Source organism: Equus asinus, chromosome 9, assembly GCF_041296235.1.
Source record: "Equus asinus isolate D_3611 breed Donkey chromosome 9, EquAss-T2T_v2, whole genome shotgun sequence".
NCBI lineage: Eukaryota > Metazoa > Chordata > Mammalia > Perissodactyla > Equidae > Equus > Equus asinus.
The window spans coordinates 40,933,023-40,952,479 of record NC_091798.1 but is presented as its reverse complement, the minus strand read 5'-3'; the positions used below and the strand labels follow the sequence as shown (position 1 = coordinate 40,952,479).

The following is a 19,457-nucleotide window of genomic DNA, read 5'->3' as shown; positions in this document are numbered from 1 at the left end:
TTTTGCTCTTTAAAGGTTACTGGCCAGAGCTGTACCTTTGGAAAACTTGACCTACAGTACTCACCAGAAATTATTGTGCAGGGAGGTGGGGCGGGTGCTGAAGAAAGTCTGCAGAGTGGGATGGTGAGCCTCTATAGGGAGAATGGTACATTCTAGAAAAGAACTGGGCCATTGTAAGCCCCCAGCCATGAGAAGTGGTGAGACTGTGGCTTCCATCTGGCCCCCTTCCTGGACCTAGTTATTATTGCCTGTCCTTTGCTGGAGAGTGAGAGCTCCTGAGAGGACTCGTGGTGATAGTTCGGTGTCTGATCATGCTTCAATTGCAATTTATTTAAGGTTGACAATAGGGTTCCTGCATTTTACAAGCAGATTCCAAGCACTTGAATCTCTGAGGCTGAATTTTTTGCCTTGATGAAAAAGTAGTTAAATTTCACACTTATTATAGCACCTGACACCCGACACCCTCCAGAGACTTTATAAAACTAATGAAATGAAACCCTCAGCACCATTGTAAACAGGGAAGAGAAAGGAGAGACCAGACTCCGTGTCCCCTCTCCACGGGAGACAAATGGCCAAACCTGCCTTACCTCCACCTCACAGGTGGACCCAGTTTTTTTTAAAGATTGGCACCTGAGCTAACAACTGTTGCCAATCTTCTTTTCTTCTTCTTTTCTTCTTCTTCTTCCAAAGCCCCCCAGTACATAGTTGTGTATTCTGGTTATGCGTGCCTCTGGTTGTGCTATGTGGGACACCGCCTCACCATGGCCTGATGAGCCATGCCATGTCTGCGCCCAGGATCTGAACCGCCAAAACCCTGGACCACCGGAGCAGAGCATGCGAACTTAACCACTTGGCCACGGGGCGGCCCCATGGACCCATATTTTTTTTAGGCCAATTCTCAAAAGGTTTTTGATGAGAGGTGCTAGCTCAGAGCATTTCCTGGAGGTCAGGAGCTGCTGAAAAATGGGTCAATCTGGCACTAGCATACAGGTCTGACCTACTGGAGATGAGGCCTCCAGACCTGCTCCAGCTTCCTACACTCAGCATCAAACAATAACCAGTTAGAGAAGCTGGATTAATCCTTGCCAAATGTCCCCAGGAGTTGAAGAATGTGAGCACGTCTTCCCTGAAATGAGAAGGTGAGTACAGGATTTGGGATGTGATTCAATTGAGAAAAAGTACAACTATATGATTCTCCCCAATCCTACAGCCCAAGTAGTCCTGATATCCCATCCCTGATTGGGTCCCTCTTTTTTTTTTTTTTTTTTTTTTTGCTGAGGAAGGCTGGCTCTGAGCTAACATCTGTGCCCATCTTCCTCTACTTTATATATGGGACGCCTACCACAGCATGGCTTGCCAAGTGGTGCCATGTCTGCACCCGGGATCCGAACTGGTGAACCCTGGGCCTCTGAAGCAGAATGTGTGAACTTAACCACTGAGCCACCAGGCCAGCCCCAGATTGGGCCCCTCTTGGAAAAAGTCAGAGACCTGACTTTTATAGTTAGAGACCCAAGTTCAAATCATCTTTTTGTCACTTACTGGCCTTAAAATTTAATTTCTCCAAGTCTCAGTTTCCACATCAGTGCAAAAGGAAAAATAATACTGTTATAGTTGTTTATTGCTGTGTAACAAATAATCCTAAACCTAATGGCATAAAAACAACCAATTTGTCATGCTCACAGATTCTCTGGGTCAGCAATTTGGACCAAGGCACAATGGGGACGGGTCGTTTCTGCTTCATGATGTTTGGGGCTTCAGCTGGGATGATTTGAAACTGGGCTAAATTGGGACTGTTGACCAGAGCATCTATGTATGGCTTCTCCATATGGTTTGGGCTTCTTCACAGAGTGGTGGCCTCTGGGCTCTGGGACATCCTACATGATGACTCCAGGTACCAAGAATGAGTGTCCCAGCCAACAAGGCAGGAACTTCGTGGCATTTTATGACCTGGCCTTGGGAGTCACATAGCATCATTTTCACCACACTGTACAGTCAAAGAAGTCACCAGCCTCCCCAGATTCAAGGGTAGAGGATACAGAATAAACTCTGCCTCTCAGTGAGAGGACGATCAAAGAATTTGAAGCCATGTGTTCTAAAACTGCCACCAAATCCTCCCTCACTGGGTTCCTGTGAGGAATGAAGTAACAATCTTGTACATAGTAGGGACTCAATAAATAGTATTCTGTATCCCCCTATCTCCTTTATGCCTTTCAGAAGAATTTGCACTCATTCCAAAGGAGAGGGACACAACTAATGTTACCAAAATAACTAAAACTGCTTCTGTCTTTTCTGTCTTGTGTCCCACACTGGGCTATCACAAAGCCTGGAGAAATGGTTCCTCAATGCCAAATCTTAGGGTGGTGACCTGGGGCAGGTAGATGGTTTAATGTTCCTTGGGAATTTTCAGAGCTCCTTCTCAGGATTGAAAATTAGAACAAAAAGGGGAAAACCAAGTCCAGAGCTTGAATCCTCTGCTGATAGAGAAGCCAGCCCCATGAGTCATTCTAAGCCTGTCCAATCCCTGCACTGTAGCTTTAAGATAATTCTGTACTTGAGTGACTCCTTCCTTCATGCTCTCCAAGGAAGCCACCGTGGGAAGTGTTTCCATATCTCTGGTGGACAGAACAGTCCAATGAGGAAGAGAGACTGAATCAGAGGAGGGCAAGGAAGCTTCCAGTTTGGAACCCACTCAGAGAGCACGAATTCCAGATTTAAGATCCAGCTCCAACCTTTTGAGGTCCAAATTCCACTTATTCTTGGCTAGCTCACTTCTTTTGTTCACAGTAGAAGAGTAGAAGCTTTAAGGGGTTCAGAGAGAGACCTTTCTCACACGAAATCACTCTCACAAGGCCATGTGGAAGAGGAGAGTATAAATGAATTAGGAACTTGTGGCTTCTTTTTTACCTTGAATTGTATAAGGGAACATAAATTAAGGGAAAAAACTGCTAAGGGAAAGGAAAGTGTGTAAGTGTGTAGGGTTTTAGCTAACTTTGAGGCTTTGAAAGCACCTTTGGAATCATGTCGTAATGTTTTCTGTTGGGCCCACCAAGAGATGCTGGTGAGCAGGTGGACAATGAGAACCATAAGGGATAAGCAGAAAGGCCCTGGATATCAAGGGAAAGGTAATAGAGTGAAAGGTGGTATGTTAGTTATCTATTGCTGTGTAACAAATTACCCCAAAATATAGTGGCTTAAAAAAATAAAGATTTATTATGTCACACAATTTCTGAGGGTCAGAAATTGGGGAGCAGCTGAGTGAGGTGGTTCTGCCTAAGAGTCTCTCAGGAGATTGCATCACTGGGTCTGCAGTCATCAGAAGGTTTGACTGGGGCTGGAGGATCTACTTCTAAGACGAGTCATCCATGTGGCTGTTTGCTGGAAGTCTCAGTTTCTCCACAGAGATGCTTATAATATGGCAACTGAATCTCAGACCAAATGATCTGAGAGAGAGAGAGAAAAAAAAAGAGAGCCCAAGACAAAGGCTGCAGTGTCTTTTATAACCTAATCTCAGAAGTGACATATCATTACTTCTGCTGTATTCTCTTGGTCATAGAGACCAACTGGCCCAGTGTAGGAAGGAACTACCCCAGGTGTGAATACCAGGAGGTGGGAATTATTGGAGGCTGGACACAGATGGGGAGAGGCACAGAGGCCAGGAGGGCAGGTCGTTCTGGGCTCCTCTCCTGAATGCTTTTTGGCTCAGAGAAGGGCAACCTTCCTATGATCTCCACCTCATCTCTCTCTTCTCCACCCCTAATGGGCTGCAGACTCCATGAAGACAGGGACTGTGTCACTGTGTCTGTCTTATTCACTGCTCCTCCCTGGTCCCTTACCCATGCCTGGTATATAGTAAAGCCCTCATAAATGTTTGTTGATTAGTGAGATGTATAGGAAAAGACAGAAGTAGATTAGGTATAAAAAAAAAAAAAGTAAATTGGATTATAGTACTGAATTCAAGGCTCAAGAACTGGATTTTGTATTATGGGAGATGGGATCCATTGGGCAGGGCACCCTTAGACCCAGTTTAAGTGTGGGCTCCTGCTGCTTCCATTGCCTGGAACACTCTCTTCAGAACTCTTGCTCATCATTCAAGGAGGGTAACTGATAACAGAACAAAGTCTTGGAGGAAGCAGCGTGTGTGTGTTTGTGTGTGTGTACAAAAGCTCAGGTGGAAAGAAAATATTCCAAGCCCAGAGCAAAGAAAAAAAGAATGATCCAAAGACATTTTGAGGTGGAGGAGAGGGACATTTTAAGGCCCCAGGGACAAGAGAAAGGAGGAGAGTGAGGGAACTTGGCACTACCTTGAATAGCTCCTAGGAGTAATGAGGGAAAGGTGGGATATCTTAGTGAGGGGATGTTGAGTTTCAAGGGATAGAAACCCACTCAACGTGGCTCAGGTTCAAGGGTGCTGATTGGAAGGCTACAGCGGTTTATAGCAGATGTTGCTGTTGGCCTGCTGAAATCCTCTCAGCACTCACCTCTTCACACCAGAGACTGCTCACGGCAAACACCTGGGACTCGGCCTGAGGGCTTTGTTCTGGCCACAGCAACACACTTCACCTCTGCACGGGGAAGGTGGGAAGTGCCAGGGAGTTAACGGCTCAGCTCTGGAAGCAGCTCCCAACCAATGACAGAAGTGTCTGTGTAGCCCAGCTTCCTCACCCCGCAGTGGGGACAACCCTGAGGCACCTTCCACATTGTCTTCTAGAGTTCTCAGCAGATCTGAGCTCTAGTTGTCCCCATAGTAACTTAACACCTTATAATGCACCCTTTAGTGGCTTCCTTCTGGAAGCTCCTTTGTCTCACTTCCTCTCTCCCCACTAGTGTTTCCTGGAATCACCTCCCAAATAAACTATTTGCACTTGATCCCCTGTTTCAAGGTCTGCTTTGGGGGAACCCAAACCAAGACAGACATCTCACAAAACACAAGCATAGGTGTCAGTCTTTAGTTCTTGCTCATTGGAGATGAAAGACAAGGGCTGCTTTTCCAAAGCCCAGCGTCAGGATGAAGCATCTACAAGATGCTGTTCCCTCTTATAGGGTAGCTCTGGTGGTCATTATGCTAACAGAGTCTCCATCTCTTTTCTTCATCTCTGTCACATATGCTACTGAACTCATTATGTCTGATATTCTATCAGAGCTTCATAAACTGTCAAGTGCTGAGCAAATCGAATAGGTGAGGAAGAAGGGAGAAGAGGAGGAAGAAGAAAAACAGGAGGAAAGAAGATGGAGGGACTAGAAAGTGGAATGCATAATGCAGAGTGAGACACGGAAGGCAAGGGCAGAGCGAGGGGAGGCATGTTACAGAAAGTGGCCAGAGCTTGGGCACTGAGATTTTGTAGGAAGCCAGTGTTGAAATAAGGCCTGTGAAAAGCAGACACAGGCCTCTGCTTGTAGCTAGTTTTTCAACTCTCTTTGACTTCATTTTAAGTAAATCCTTCCACCAGGCTGGCATGTGGCAGACTGGAGCTGCAGTGACGATGCTGGGCAGCTCACAGCTGTGCTGTGTGGCATTTCTTCATTTTCCTCTTTCGCTTCTGTATCCACTGGCATCTAGCAGGGTGGGTGCCCAGAGTGAAGCTCAGGCGTATGATCTCCTGGGTGAGCGGCACTCCAAGCATCAGTACTCCTACTTGGAGCTGATCTGCAGACCACCAAGCACACAGTATGGGCTTTCTTCAAGGTTGACATCCTGGGGGTGAGGCAGGGATGAGAGTGGGGCTGGGAGAGTTGTGGGGGGAGAAAGCCAGGGTCAAATGTCAGCAAGGCCAACCTAGCCTCTAGTCTTTCTGGGAAGATAAGGCAAGGACTGCAAATGTGTGGGCAAAGCGTGCAGGATGGCCAGGATGACAGCTCCCCCTGCCCTTTTCCCAAGAGCAGACTTTGTGCTTCATGCCTTCCCAGAATCCTCCTGCCAGGCGAGCTGGACCCCAGGAAATGGGCTGGGTTTGCTGCTCCTCGAGGTCGGAGGCAGAGAATCATCACTAGACAGAGGAAACAAGCCTGGGGAAGGAGAGGTAAAGGGTTCAAACGACAGAGTAAGACCATTTTTAGGTGGGGAAAGAGTCTTTGTTGTGTTCATTCATTCATATATTCATCTACTTGCATGCATTTATTAGTTGCCTATGAGGTGCGGAGCTCTGAGGCTGCCCAGATGCACAAAGCTTCTGGACTTGTGTGTCAGGTTGCTGCCCCTAGGGATAGCTCACCCACTGTGGTGAAACCAACATTTTTCTGTTCTCTGAGAAGCAAATTACAATTGTTCAGACAGAGGGGATAGGTATGAATTCCAGACTGCTGCCTGTGGAGGGGATGAGCTTACAGGGGTCAGAGGCCTGATCGGTGTGTCTCATTTTCCTGTTAGTCCCCGACATTCCCCTGAGCCCTGAGGGAGGACACACTTGCGTCTTTTGAAGCATGTCCCTTTTACTTGGGCAATCTGCCTTTTCGCTTCTGCGGTTCTTCACCACAGCACCGCTTCAGTCCACAGAGTGGGAGGGACTTGCAGGGTGACGTATTCTTTCTTTCTTCCATCCTTTCTCTTTTCTTTCCTTCTTCTAACATTTACTGAACATCTACCAAGATCCTGGCACTCTACTAGGTGCCTTCCTTAAAGCTGTTGAGAAATGGTGTTTTCTAAACAAGAAGCATTCTGTTGTCATTCTTGTCTCTCTGGCCACAGGGAGCTAGGCAGAGATGTTTTTTTCTCCCTCTCTCTTTTACTCTGTCTCAGCTTGTTTCTCTGAGGTCACAAAAGCTAGCCTTTGGCTCTCTCCTTGGGGACAGTCCATTATAGCCCTTCCATCCTTTCCCCACCTATGGGCCAGATGAGGCTGAGACACCATGAGTCCTGCCATCTGTGCCTGTGTCCATTCCATGAGCACTTTGGCCACTTTCGGGCCTCTGGGAACAAGTTCTTGAGAGCCAGGACATCTTCATAACCCACAGAGGAGACCAAAACCATTCCAGCCTTCTGGAGGCCAAAGGTTCCTTCCCATGTGGCTCCTGCCTCAATAACCTACCCCCATTTTTTTGGTGTTTTTTTCGGTTTGTTTCTGCTTCAAGCACATTTTCCCTGTAATTTTTGGAACCCAAATATAAGGGAAATCTCATTTGCTCTGTTCTGACTCATTTACAATTAAATACACTTGTTCCCATCTGTGTCTGTATACATCTGCATACATTTGCTATAGCATCGCCCTTAATTTTAGAAAATGATGCGGCTGGTGTTATTTTTACCCTGACTGCCAAATTGGCTCAGAAGACCAGTGGGTGTTCACTCACCCAGTGACAACCCCCACTCAGGACTGTCCCTGAGGAAGGAGGTGACATTTCTTCCATGATCAGGACATGCAGACCCCTGGCCATACTGGTCTTTGTGATTGCTTGTCTTAGGGTGTCCAGCTGCCAGGACTGGGCATGTTCCTGTTTCACAGAGATGGGCCTTAACTCCCTAGGCTACTTGCTGGTAGCTGCTTCACCAAGCATTAAATTTGGAGGTGGGAGTTGGGGGGGGGGGGTGCGGTTTTGCTGACTCTCAAAGAAGGTAACAGAGAGGAAGCACTGCCAGGTCATCTCAGCCCATCCCCTTCCAGGCCGGGGAAGTGAGGAGCGATCTTTACTGTTCAGAGAGTTGTGGTAGTATGTGTGGGTGCCTGCCTCACCTACGTACCTAAAAATACCACACTGTGGTTGTCTACTGCTTATTTTTGAAAAAACCCAAGTTGCATCATAAAGATATTCACATTTAATGAGATGGTGGTAACTGTCAGCACACTTCGAGCCCTTTGGATATTATCTCATTGAATAATTTTATTTATACTCATATGCTAAAATAGAACTTGGCCAACAAGAATTACAGGATGCAGAAAATTTGATGTCGAGTGCTGCCAATCAAAAAAAAGTTAATATCAGAACAATATTTGAAATAATACTTTCTGCTGATCTACAACCTCTCTTGGAAATTCTGTGATGGGCGGTGCTGCTACTGGTAGTGACAAATAATTCAAATCTACTCAGGGAAAGGCTGGGCTTTTATATTTTTTCTATAGCGCTTCCAAGATCCTGGACTTCATAGTTCATGTTGAATCAACTGCCCCTCCAAGAAGCGGCTTGAGATGATGCCAGAATCATCCAGAGTGTCTTCTTGTTGCCTGAGGCCTCTTTAGGCTGAGAAACAACAATGCCATGGGCCCCAGTTACAACTGAGGGTCCACTTTTTACTCGGCTTTGTCTTGGGCCTATGGATTCCACAGAGGTGGAGAAGTCACCATCCCTGCCCTCAGGGAGCTTAATTCTTGGCCAATATTTCTAACCTAAGGTTGGAGATCAGTTACCTTCTCTCCTCTGGTGGGCTCCTGAGTATCTGCTTTCTCTGTTGAGAGCCTCTGCCCAACATTCCTTGACTGGTTAAGATCTTATTCCTTGCTTAGTCTGAGTGGCTGCTATGCACACACTCATACATACAAAGTCATTAATCATTTTTGGCAGTTGTGGGCAGAGTCAGCTGCTCCTTAGGCAACCAAGCCTATTATATATGACCCACTTTGCCTAGGTTCTAGCCCTACAATGCCTCTTAAAATTTCCTCTTTTTTGCCTGGCTAACTCCTTGCCATTCCTCAGGTTTTGACTTAGACATTTTCTCTAAGAAACCGGGTTGGGGTGGGTGGCCCTGCTCTGAGTTCACACAGCAGTGTATGGTAATTGACTGGAGATGTGTCTATGTTCTACTGACTGTATGCTTTCTGCAGGCAAGAGCTGTGTTGGTCTTGTACCCTGTGTGTCTAGAGCAGGGCCTGATACTTGGTAGGTATTCAATAAATATGTATTAAATGAATGGATGGATGAACGCATTCCTAAACTAAGTCAGTTGATAGACTCCAAGCCCCACAGAATCAACTCCACCCAATTTATCCTATGGGAGAAACCAGTTTCCTTAAAAAGAAACTGATGGGGCCGGCCCATGGCCGAGTGGTTAAATTCGTACGCTCCACTTCGGGAGCCCAGGGTTTCGCCAGTTCAGATCCTGGGCACGGACATGGCACCGTTCATCAAGGCATGCTGAGGCGGCGTCCCACATAGCACAACCAGAGGGATCTACAACTAAAAATACACAACTATGTACCGGGGGGCTTTGAGGAGAAAAAGAAAAAATAAAATCTTTAAAAAAAAAAAAAAAGAAACTGATATTGCATATGTAGAGATAAATATCTACAGAGATCTACCCCCAAATGAAACAGTACTGACAGTAATGGTTGAAAACAATCTGGGGTAGTAGAATAACCCCAGAATTTAATTTTCTTCATTTTACTTGTGTGCGTTTTCTAACTTTTCTACAATGAGATATATATAACAAAAAAAATCAAAAAAGAATATACCATGCAGAATTATGCTGTATAACTGTCCTAAATTCTTTTTACACATTTGCTTTAAATGCTTCTTCCCCTTCCCAAGAAATAATAATGATAATGTTTATTAAGAGGCTGTTGTGTCAGTATGGTCCTCTGAGACATAGACACTAAAATGAAATTAGGCATGCAAAAGATTAATGGGGGAGCATCTGTGAAGAACAAAGGGAGAGGGAGCTGGGGAGGATGGTGAGAGTCTTCTAACTATGATGCAGGTTCCAACAATCTGAAAAAGAAGATGGGCAATAAGGGAGGATTGGGTAGGAAAGCTTCAAACCAAAGTGTAGTTCTGAAAAAGACTTAGCCAGGCTGATTGAAAGTCTCTGAGCAAAGGTTGCCCATCAGATGAATGGATAAACAAAATGTGGTATATATGTACCATGGAATATTATTCAGCCTTAAAAGGAAGGGAATTCTGACACATGCTACAACATGGGTAAACCTTGAAGGCATTATGCTAAGCAAAATAAGCCACTCATAAAAGGAAAAACATTGTATGATTCCACTTATATGAGGTACCTAGAATAGTCAAAATCATAGACAAAAGTAGAATGGTGGGGGCCAGCCCCGGTGGCCTAGTGATTAAGTTCAGTGTACTCTGCTTTGTGGCCTGGGTTTGGTTCCTGGGTGCAGACCTATGCCACTTGTCTGTGGCCATGCTGTGGCAGTAGCCCACATACAAAAAAAAAAAAACAGAGGAAGAATGGCAACACATGTTAGCTCAGGATGAATCTTCCTTAGCAAAAAAAAAAAAAAAAAAAGAAAGAAAAAGAAAAGTAGAATGGTGGTTGCTAGCACTGGGGGAGAGGGGGAAATGGGGACTTAATGTTTAACAGGTATGGAATTTCAGTTTGGGAAGATAAAAAAGTTCTGAAGATGAATGGTGGTGATGATGGCACAACACTGTGAATGTATGTAATGCCACTAAACTATACACTTAAAAATAGCTAAAATGGCAAATTTTATGTTATGCATATTTTACCACACACACAAAAACATTGCCCATCAGAAGAGTCCCATGTTGGGCAGGAATGGCCCCACTCTGGTACCCCTACTGTGCTCAGTCATAGGCTGAGAGCAGCCCAGAGGAAGCATGGCCTTGGTGTGGATGCTGTGATGGATCTCAAGGTCAGTCAACTCTGCTCGCTACAACAGTTCTCTCAAAGGGAAATCTGAGCAGCACATCTCCACGGCCGCCATAGCTGTGTAATGCCTCTGGACTCAGACTGCCTTGGTTCAACACCCAGCTTTGGCACTTTCTGGTTTGTGATTATGGACAAATTATTCAACTTCTCTGTGGATGCCTTTGTTTCTTTATCTATAAAACAGGTGATGTTAGAATTACCTTATAGGGTGTTACACAAATGAACTAATCTATGTAAAGTGCTTAGAACATCACCTGTCATAAAGTATGCTGTTTGTAAGAATTTGCTAGTATCATCATGAGATATTTACTGTGATACAGGCTCTGTGATAATGAGCCTATTTTATTACTTCAAAAGAGCCTTCAGGGGCCGGCCTGATGGCGCAGCGGTTAAGTTCGCACGTTCTGTTTTCTCGGTGGCCCGGGGTTCACCGGTTCGGATCCTGGGTGTGGACGTAGCACCACTTGGCACACCATGCTGTGGTAGGTGTCCCACATATAAAGTAGAGGAAGATGGGCGTGGATGTTAGCTCAGGGCCAGTCTTCCTCAGCAAAAAGAGGAGGATTAGCAGTAGTTAGCTCAGGGCTAATCTTCCTCAAAAAAAAAGAGCCTTCAAACAACCTAAGAGTCAGGTAACAATCTCCATTTAGAGATGAGGAAACTGAGGCTTGGTGAAGCCACATAGTCAATTAGAAGTGGAGCCCTGAGTTCACAGGTGGCCCAACTCGAGAGTCCAGATCAACTGCTAGGCAATGCTGCATCCTGATCAGCCCTTTGCCTGTGGCGATGGCTCTGGCTCTACTCTAAGATAAGGGTTCCCTCCTGGTCCTTGTCTTCAAGGATAGCATCTTCATCATCATTGTTATCAAAACTGCCATCATCTTCAGCATCATTATCATCAGTATCATCCAAAAGGATTTTATTAAAAGCATCCAATTACCCATTCTGCTGTTCTGTATTTTAGACAACAGTAATTACACAGACTTCTAGGAGCTTAGCAACCAAAACTTGGATGAACATGCTAAGGGCTCCCAAATAGCAGAATAAAGGCACAGCTAAAGAGCAACTCACTCCCAGTGGTGTCTCCTTAGGCAGGCTGCTGGACCTATCTGAGCTTCATTGATTGGATGAAATCTACTTTCCTTCCACCCATGCCCTTGTGAGATAAAGTTTGAGGACTAGGAAGCACAGTGCAAACTTTAGCTGGTACTTCTCCCGGGTCTCTTTGGTTGATCCTGCCAGAGTTGATAGTGAGAACGCTCCTGGTACTCTTCACCCATGAATTGACTGCTCTCGCCCACTAGGGAGTACACGGATGGTGAGAAGTAAGGTCTTTTTGGCCACACTCACTCTCTTTTGCTCTTAGTTATCAGAATTTAATATGGTGTTATTTTCCTGGTTTGGCCCATAGGAAGGGGCTGTCTCTCTGCTGTAGGTCTAGATTTATGACCACTGCCATGAAAATGATCATGGTTTTCTAATCCATTTTTCTCTGAACCATATTTTTCTATCTAGGCAATCAACAAATATTAGTGAAGCACCTACTGTGTGCTGGATACTGTGTTGTGTGCTAGGGATAAGGAGGTGAATGGCTGCCTTCTTTTAGGAGCTTGCAGATGTTGGCAGGTAGGGTAGATGACAGGTCAATGTGTCATTGCAATACAGTGAGATTAGCCTTGAGAAAGGTGAATGGAGGAATGGAGTGGAATGAGATTGGAAAAATAGACCAGGACCATTCATTCATTCAGCACCTACTGTGTGCCAGACATTGTGCTGGGTACTGAGGATAAAACAATAAATAAGACAGACTTTGAAGCCGTCAGCCACATCCTAGAGGGAGAAGACCAACAATAAGCAAGTAGACAAACAAATAATTTTGGGTGGTGACATGTGCTATGAAGAAACTACAATGAGGTAGTGGGATAGAGAGTGAGTATCCAGCTACCCTAGAGAGGGTGGTCAGGGAGGCCAAAGTGAGGAGGTGACATTTGAGTTGAGACCTGAATTATAAGAAGGCATCGCCACAGGGAGATATGGAGAAGAGACCTCTAGGCAGGGGGACAGCTGTTATAAAGGAGCAGATGCCAAAGGGCCCTGTAGGTTAGGCTAAATTGTTTAGACTTTATCCCGTAATAATGGGAAGTCACTTGAGGTAGGGAGGACCTGCCTAGATCACATTTTGGAAGTCTCATCCTGGTCTCCTGGGCCACAGACTCAATGGAGACACGGGATACCTTCTCCCAACCTCCTAAACCTAAAGACCCATTGGAGGGCAGGGCAGTCAGAAGACAGTACCCACTAGGCAAAAAGAGCTTTGGTCCAGAGAGCCAGATGTTTGGCTGAAAGTTCAAGGTGAGAGCAAAATGCTGAGGGCAAATGATAGTAGTTATGGGGTCACAGCCTCACTTAAGCAAATTAATGAAAGGAATAAGCCGCTGAGATTTAAGGGGGCCTTGCTCTGTGTACCACATTATGGCCCATGAAGCAGAGGAAACTGGGTTCCTTGGTATGTTCAATCTTGGGGGCACTCATGGGTTGTTGCTCAGCACAACTGGCAGAGTCTTCCGAATTCATGATTCCTCCAGTCCTGGGCTGGGCTGTGGACAGTGGGGAAAGGAGGTTTTAGGATGGCCAATGTCATTTGCTAAACTGGCCCTTGCTCAACCAAGAAAATCCCGAGAGATTTCACTGAAGGCCTAATGCCCACTTTCCATAGGATCTACTTTGCTAGATAAAGTGTGGCATGTTGTGGGGACTCAGCCCAGTCTCCTCTCTGTGTTTAGAAAAGTTTCTAATACTTCATCTAGCCTGACCACTCTTCTGCTTAAAATCCTTTAGCAGTTCCCTGCTGCCCTCGGAATGAAGTTCACAAGGGTTTATTAGCATGGCACGATTCTACTCCTGCTCACTTCTTCATTCTCTTTGACCTTGCTCTTCCTTTCTATTCTATAGCCCAGCCATGATGAGCACCTTGCTTTTTCCCAGATTCCACTATGTTTTGCGACCTCCATGCCTTTGCACAGGCTGTTCCCTTGCTCTGGAAGCCTTCCCTTCCCCTCCAAATCCCCTTCACCTGGCTAATTCATACTCATCTTTCAGGACTCGGCTTAGATGTCAGAAAGTCTTTCCTGACCTACAGAGCTGGGGCTGAAGCTCAGTGGTCCCACAGCACCCTTCCCCTCCTTTTTTTTTGCCAGCTTTGGAAAAAAAATTGATAACCTTCCTCTCCTTTTTTACCTACTTAACTATTTACCTGAAACTCATCTTTCAGGCCTCCTGAGTCCTTCCAGACTATACCAGGCTCCCCTCTTATACATTCTCACATTTTTTTTCTTTCATGGCTCATATCACAATGGGTAATGACAGGTCTGTGAGAATGTTTAATTAAGGTCTGTCTCCTCCAGTAATCTGTAAACATCATGGGGGTATGTGCCTTGTCTGTTTAGTTCACCATTGTATCCCAAGAGCTTGGCACATAAATATTTACTAAATGAATGACTGACTGAATGAATGAATGAATGAATTCCTCTGGGTTCCCTTGACACATGGAGATTACTCCCAGCCCAGCACTTAGCTCGTTATAGCATAAGAGCCTCTATACTTCTCTGACTCTCCAGCTGTCTAGTAAGCTCCTTGAGGGGAGGAATGATGTTTTGCCCACCATGATTTCCCAGTGCTTGACACACTGCCTGGCAATTAGGCTCTCAAAAGATATTTCTGAATAGATGAATAAATGAATGAATGATGATAGGCATTCATTCATGTTCCCTTACACTTCATTCTTAATACAGCAGTCAAAACGACCTTTTGAAAATACAAATCAGATCATGTTCACTCCACTTGTTAATCCCCCATGGGCTTCCCATTGCTCTTAAAGGACAAGTCAAACTCCTTACCATCCTCAAGAAAATAAAAAAAATAAATAAAAATAAATAAAATAAATCTACAGGGTCTTAAATGATTTGGCCCCTGCCTAGTCTCTTACCTCATCTAGTACTACTCTTTTCCTCATTTACTACCCTGCAGCACACTGGCCTTCCTTCTGTTCCTTGAATATGCCAGGCTTATTCCTACCCTAGGGCTTTTACATTTGCTATTTACTCCTCTGGGACATTCCACTCTATCACGGGGGGCTCGTTCTGGTCATTCAAGTCTCAGCTCAAACATCACCTTTTTGGAGAGTCCCTTCCTGACCCCTCTATCTAGATGAGCACACCTCCTCCCCATCACTCTTAACACTTACCCCGATCTGAAATCATACTGTTCATTTAATTATTAACTACTTACTGTCTTTCTCCCTCTCTAGAATGTAAATTTCATGAGGGCTGCCCACTACTGTTTCTCCAGGGTCTAGTACAATGCATGTCACATAGCAGGCGCTCCAAAATATTTGTTGATTGAGCAAACGAATGGAAGAATGAATGAATATGATAATAGCCTTCTGCAATGGAGGGGCAGGTCCTACCAGACTCATAGGCAGACAGAAAAGTGATCTGTTGTGATTAAAGAAAGAAAGAAGCTGGACTGGTAAGAACTGATGGAGGGAGCCAGGATGGAATGTAGGTTTGCCAGACTCCACTGTGAGCTCATGGAATCCAGGAATCCCAGGACCTACTCAGCCATCCTGACTCCAGTCAACCCAGAATGAAATTCACTCTCGGTAAACCAAAAACAAAGGCTGTCCCAGCTTCCACTTTAAATTCTCTTGTATGCAGAAAGCCTATATGAGGACCTACACGGGCAATGTAAAGATTCCTGGCAGATCTATCTCTCTGCTCTTTTCCAAGATTTTCTTTTTCTCAAAGTTTGTTGGAATTTAGAAAAAATTGTTGTTAGGCAACAGAAGCAATGAATGGAGCCAAATGACTCATTTGCCAATACACCTGAGATCTAAAATATATTAATTTAATTCAATTTATATTACAATGCAACAATTCTTATTTTGATAGCACTTTTCATACTCCTATAAAAATCTAAAAATGCCAGACAAAAAAAGAATTTTTAGAATGGTGACTACAAAGAACCAGGTTTCCATAATGAAGCCCACTGATACTTTAAACAGAAGGATAAAGCACAACCCCCTCCCTTTTCCCCCTCCCTTTTCCCCCTCCCCTTTTTAAGACTGCTTTTTAGTTATAATTTTGCTTGGTTGTCACAGTTTTTAACTTTTCTCCTTTCAGCTTCTTTTTCTCCATGGTTATCAACAAAAATATGAGCATGAAAGGGGCGAGAAGTGTTTGTTTTTGAGTACACATCTTTGATCATATCAGAGAGGAAAGAATCATGAACACGCATTGCTGACTAATTTTAAGAAGTAAATCTTGATTTCAGTTTCTGCAGGGAAGATGAATAACACGAATAAAAAGAACCTTACACGTGTTTCATAAGTGTCAAGGGGCTAAGTTTGGTTCTTTTATTTAAAACTTAACTCACTGGTTAAGGCCAACAGCATCCTCTATTAGAAGAGGCTTGGAAAGGATACAGGTAAGCTCCTGTCCTGAGCTTCCCTCAAACCCACACCCAGCCCCACTTGTCAAACTGCTTCAAGCTGTGCAAAAAGACAAAACACAGCATAACCACCAGGCATTTAAGTTACCTCTGGCAATGGTATAGTCTTGACATGGAGCCTATTTTGAATGGGGCTTTTCAGCAAAGAGTTTTTAAAAGCCATTAACATTTCAGAAGCTAAATGGGGGTTGTAAAAGTTGGCTTCTGGATTCTGGCAGATCTGGGTCCCAGCACTGCCACACACTCCCAATGTGACCCAACCCTCTGTTGTCTCATTTATAGACTGAGGAGTGCAACAGTAACTACCTTAGGATCATTGAGAGGCTTGGATGACATGTGACGCTTTTAGTACAGAGCTTGGCATATACCAAAGACTTAGTAAATATGAGATTATTATTTTTAATCGTTGAGTGTTAAAATAATTATTGTTGTATGAACAAATGAATTAATGAATGAGTTTTAAGTATATTTGACTTGACTCTGTTTTCTGCCCAGGCTTAGACTAGTTATTAGTGATTCTCAACTCTGGCTGCACTTTAGAATCACCAGGAGATTTAAAAAACACTTAGTTTCTACCTAAGAACAGGTAAATCCAAACCTCTGGGGGTGGTGCCTGGCTATCATATGTTTAAAAAGCTCTCCAGATGATTCTAACGTGCAGCTAGAGTTGAGAATGACTGAGCTACACAGAAATGAAGAAAATACCGTGAAGTTAGCTGAGCTAATGGACAAAACTGCCAGGCTGGGCAGGGCTTTACTGCTTTTCCCCTACTCATCTGAAAAGGAAATGAATCACAACTAGGGCCCCAGGCATCCAAACACTTGACCCTGAGGTGGTCCCACACTTTGGTTTTACCTTTAGTTTTTACTGACTCTTGTCCAAATCTATGCTCTTTGTTGGCTTTCCCCAGGCTAAGCCAAGAGTCTCTTGGATCTCTTCTATGGAACTTCATGGGGGAGGAGTGCTCATCATTTCATGGCCACAACAAGAGGTAAAGATTTTCCAACCTTTTATTCCAAAGCTGCCAGGTCTTCACCATTCTTGGATCTTCACTCGTTTTGGTTCTGCCTTCCTTATGGGCTGCAGAGTGCCTCAAACAAGATAACATTCAGGAAAGTACTTTGTAAATTGTAAAGCTATTTACCAGCACGATGTAGATAAATAATAATGAAGCCCTCATCGGGGCCAGCCCCATGGCCAAGTAGTTAAGTTCACGTGCTCCACTTCAGGGCCCAGGGTTTCGCTGGTTCGGATCCTGGGCGCAGACATGGCACCACTCATCAAGCCATGCTGAGGTGGCATCCCACATGCCACAACTAGAAGGACTCACAACTAAAAATATATTTATTTTTACAATATATGTACTAGGTATAGGGGGTGCTTTGGGGAGAAAAAGGAAAAATAAAATCTTAAATAATAATAATGAAGCCCTCATAATGTAGAGAATCTCAAAAATGATTCCTTTTTTTTTTGAGGAAGATTAGCTCTGAGCTAACTACTGCCAATCCTCTTCTTTTTGCTGAGGAAGACTGGCCCTGAGCTAACATCCATGCCCATCTTCCTCTACTTTATACGTGGGACACCTTCCACAGCATGCCTTTTGCCAAGCGGTGCCATGTCCGCACCTGGGATTCAAACCTGTGAACCCCGGGCTGCCGAGGAGTAGAACGGGGGATCTTACTCACTGTGCCACTGGACCAGCCCCTCAAAAATGATTCCTGATAGTTCATCTTTATGGACATTTTGACATTATTTTGTGTTACTTTTAGAATATTCCATACATTCTTGCTGACTGACTTTCTTTTTTTTGTGAGGAAGATTGGCCCTGAGCTAACATCTGTTGCCAATCTTCCTCTTTTTTTCTCCCCAAAGCCCCAGTACATAGTTGTATATCTTAGCTGTAAGTCCTTCTAGTTCTTCTATGTGGAACGCTGCCACAGCATGGCTTGATGAGTGTTGTGTAGGTCTGTGTCCAGGATCTGAACAAGTGAACCCTGGACCACTGAAGTGGAGTGTGTGAACTTAACTACTATGCCACCAGGCCAACCTCAGCTGATTGACTTTTTTTTTTTTTTAAAGATTGGCACCTGGGCTAACAACTGTTGTCAATCTCTCTTTTTTTTTTTTTCTGCTTTATCTCCCCAAACCACCCCTGTACATAGTTGTATATCTTAGTTGCAGGTCCTTCTAGTTGTGGGATGTGGGACGCCACCTCAACGTGGCCTGACGAGCGGTGCCATGTCTGTGCCCAAGGATCCGAACCCTGGGCCACCGCAGTGGAGTGTGCGAACTTAACCACTCGGCCACGGAGCCGGCCCCCTGAGTGACTTTTTAAATTATTTTTTCCTTAACATTCTTGGTGCAGCCTTAACCCTTGTGATTATGTGCACTATGTTCAGGAACCTAAAGTAAGTTGAAATCTGAAGTTTCAACCCAAATTTCATCAATTGACATTAGTGACCAACTCCTTGGTTTCAATGACACTTGATTTTCCTTCTATATCTATGGCAGGTCATTCTTTCTGCAAATATTTTTTAAAGTCCATTTTATGTTCTAGGCACTATGCTAAATTATAGGAACAGATAAGTGAAAAAGTCAGACAAGCTCCCTGTCCTCATGGAGCTTACAGTCTCATGGAGGAGATAGAAAATAAACCAGCAGACAAAAAGACAAGTTTAGAGAGGGATGAGTGCTATAAAGAATAGAAATGTATCGGGGGCCTGCCCAGTGGCGCAATGTTCTACTTCTTGGTGGCTCGGGGTTCGCCGGTTCAGATCCCGGGTGCGGATATGGCACCGCTTGGCAAGCCATGCTGTGGTAGGCATCCCACATATAAAGTAGAGGAAGATGGGCACGGATGTTAGCTCAGGGCCAGTCTTCCTCAGCAAAAAGAGGAGGATTGGGAGCAGATGGTAGCTCAGGGCTGATCTTCCTCAAAAACAAACAAACAAACAAAGGAATAGAAATACAGTAATGTGGTAGAGAGTGACTGAGGTATGGGGGGTGTAGTCAGGGAAGGCCTCTCTGACCAGGTGATGTCAACATTGGCCTTCAAGAATGAGAAGGGGGTGAGGAGTGAATAGGCAGAGCACAGAAGATTTTCAGGACAAATACAAAGTAAAAATACTTTGCATGATACTATAATGATGGATACATGTTAATATACATTTGTCCAAATCCATAGAATGTACAACACCAAGAGTAAACTGTATTGTAAACTACAGACTTTGGGTGATTATGATATATCAATGTGGCTTCATCAATTTAACAAACATACCACTCTCGTGGGGAATATTGATAATGGGAGAGCCTGTGCAGGTGCGGGAAGAAGGGGTATATGAGAAATCTCTGTCTCTCTCTTTCTCAGTTTCTATTTATTTTTATTGAGGTTATACT

General features: G+C 44.5%; 1 protein-coding gene and 1 long non-coding RNA gene across 8 annotated transcripts in view; one reads left to right on the top strand and one right to left on the bottom strand.

Moving 5' to 3' along the window:
• CTNNA1 (catenin alpha 1) overlaps nucleotides 1-19,457 on the top strand; it is a 311,563-nt gene that overhangs the window by 103,079 nt on the left and 189,027 nt on the right. For 3 of the 4 annotated variants that reach the window (XM_070518129.1, XM_070518127.1, XM_070518128.1), the window contains one exon: nucleotides 16,972-17,052. The exons of the other annotated variant lie outside the window; for it this stretch is intronic. In XM_070518129.1, the coding sequence (XP_070374230.1) occupies nucleotides 17,037-17,052 (16 nt within the window). In that variant the 5' untranslated portion in view covers nucleotides 16,972-17,036. The remainder of the gene's footprint in view (nucleotides 1-16,971; nucleotides 17,053-19,457) is intronic. 4 annotated transcript variants of the gene reach the window in all.
• The window catches only part of LOC139046263 (uncharacterized), a 47,862-nt gene that overhangs the window by 20,874 nt on the left and 7,531 nt on the right, over nucleotides 1-19,457 (bottom strand). Inside the window, exons 2-3 of one of the 4 annotated variants that reach the window (XR_011506106.1) lie at nucleotides 16,917-17,141; nucleotides 4,934-6,003 (exon numbers count right to left, since the gene is read on the bottom strand). This is a non-coding gene — a long non-coding RNA (uncharacterized lncRNA). Of the gene's footprint in view, nucleotides 1-4,933; nucleotides 6,004-16,916; nucleotides 17,153-19,457 lie in introns of those variants that run through there. The other 3 variants (XR_011506103.1, XR_011506105.1, XR_011506104.1) reach the window with 3 other exon arrangements.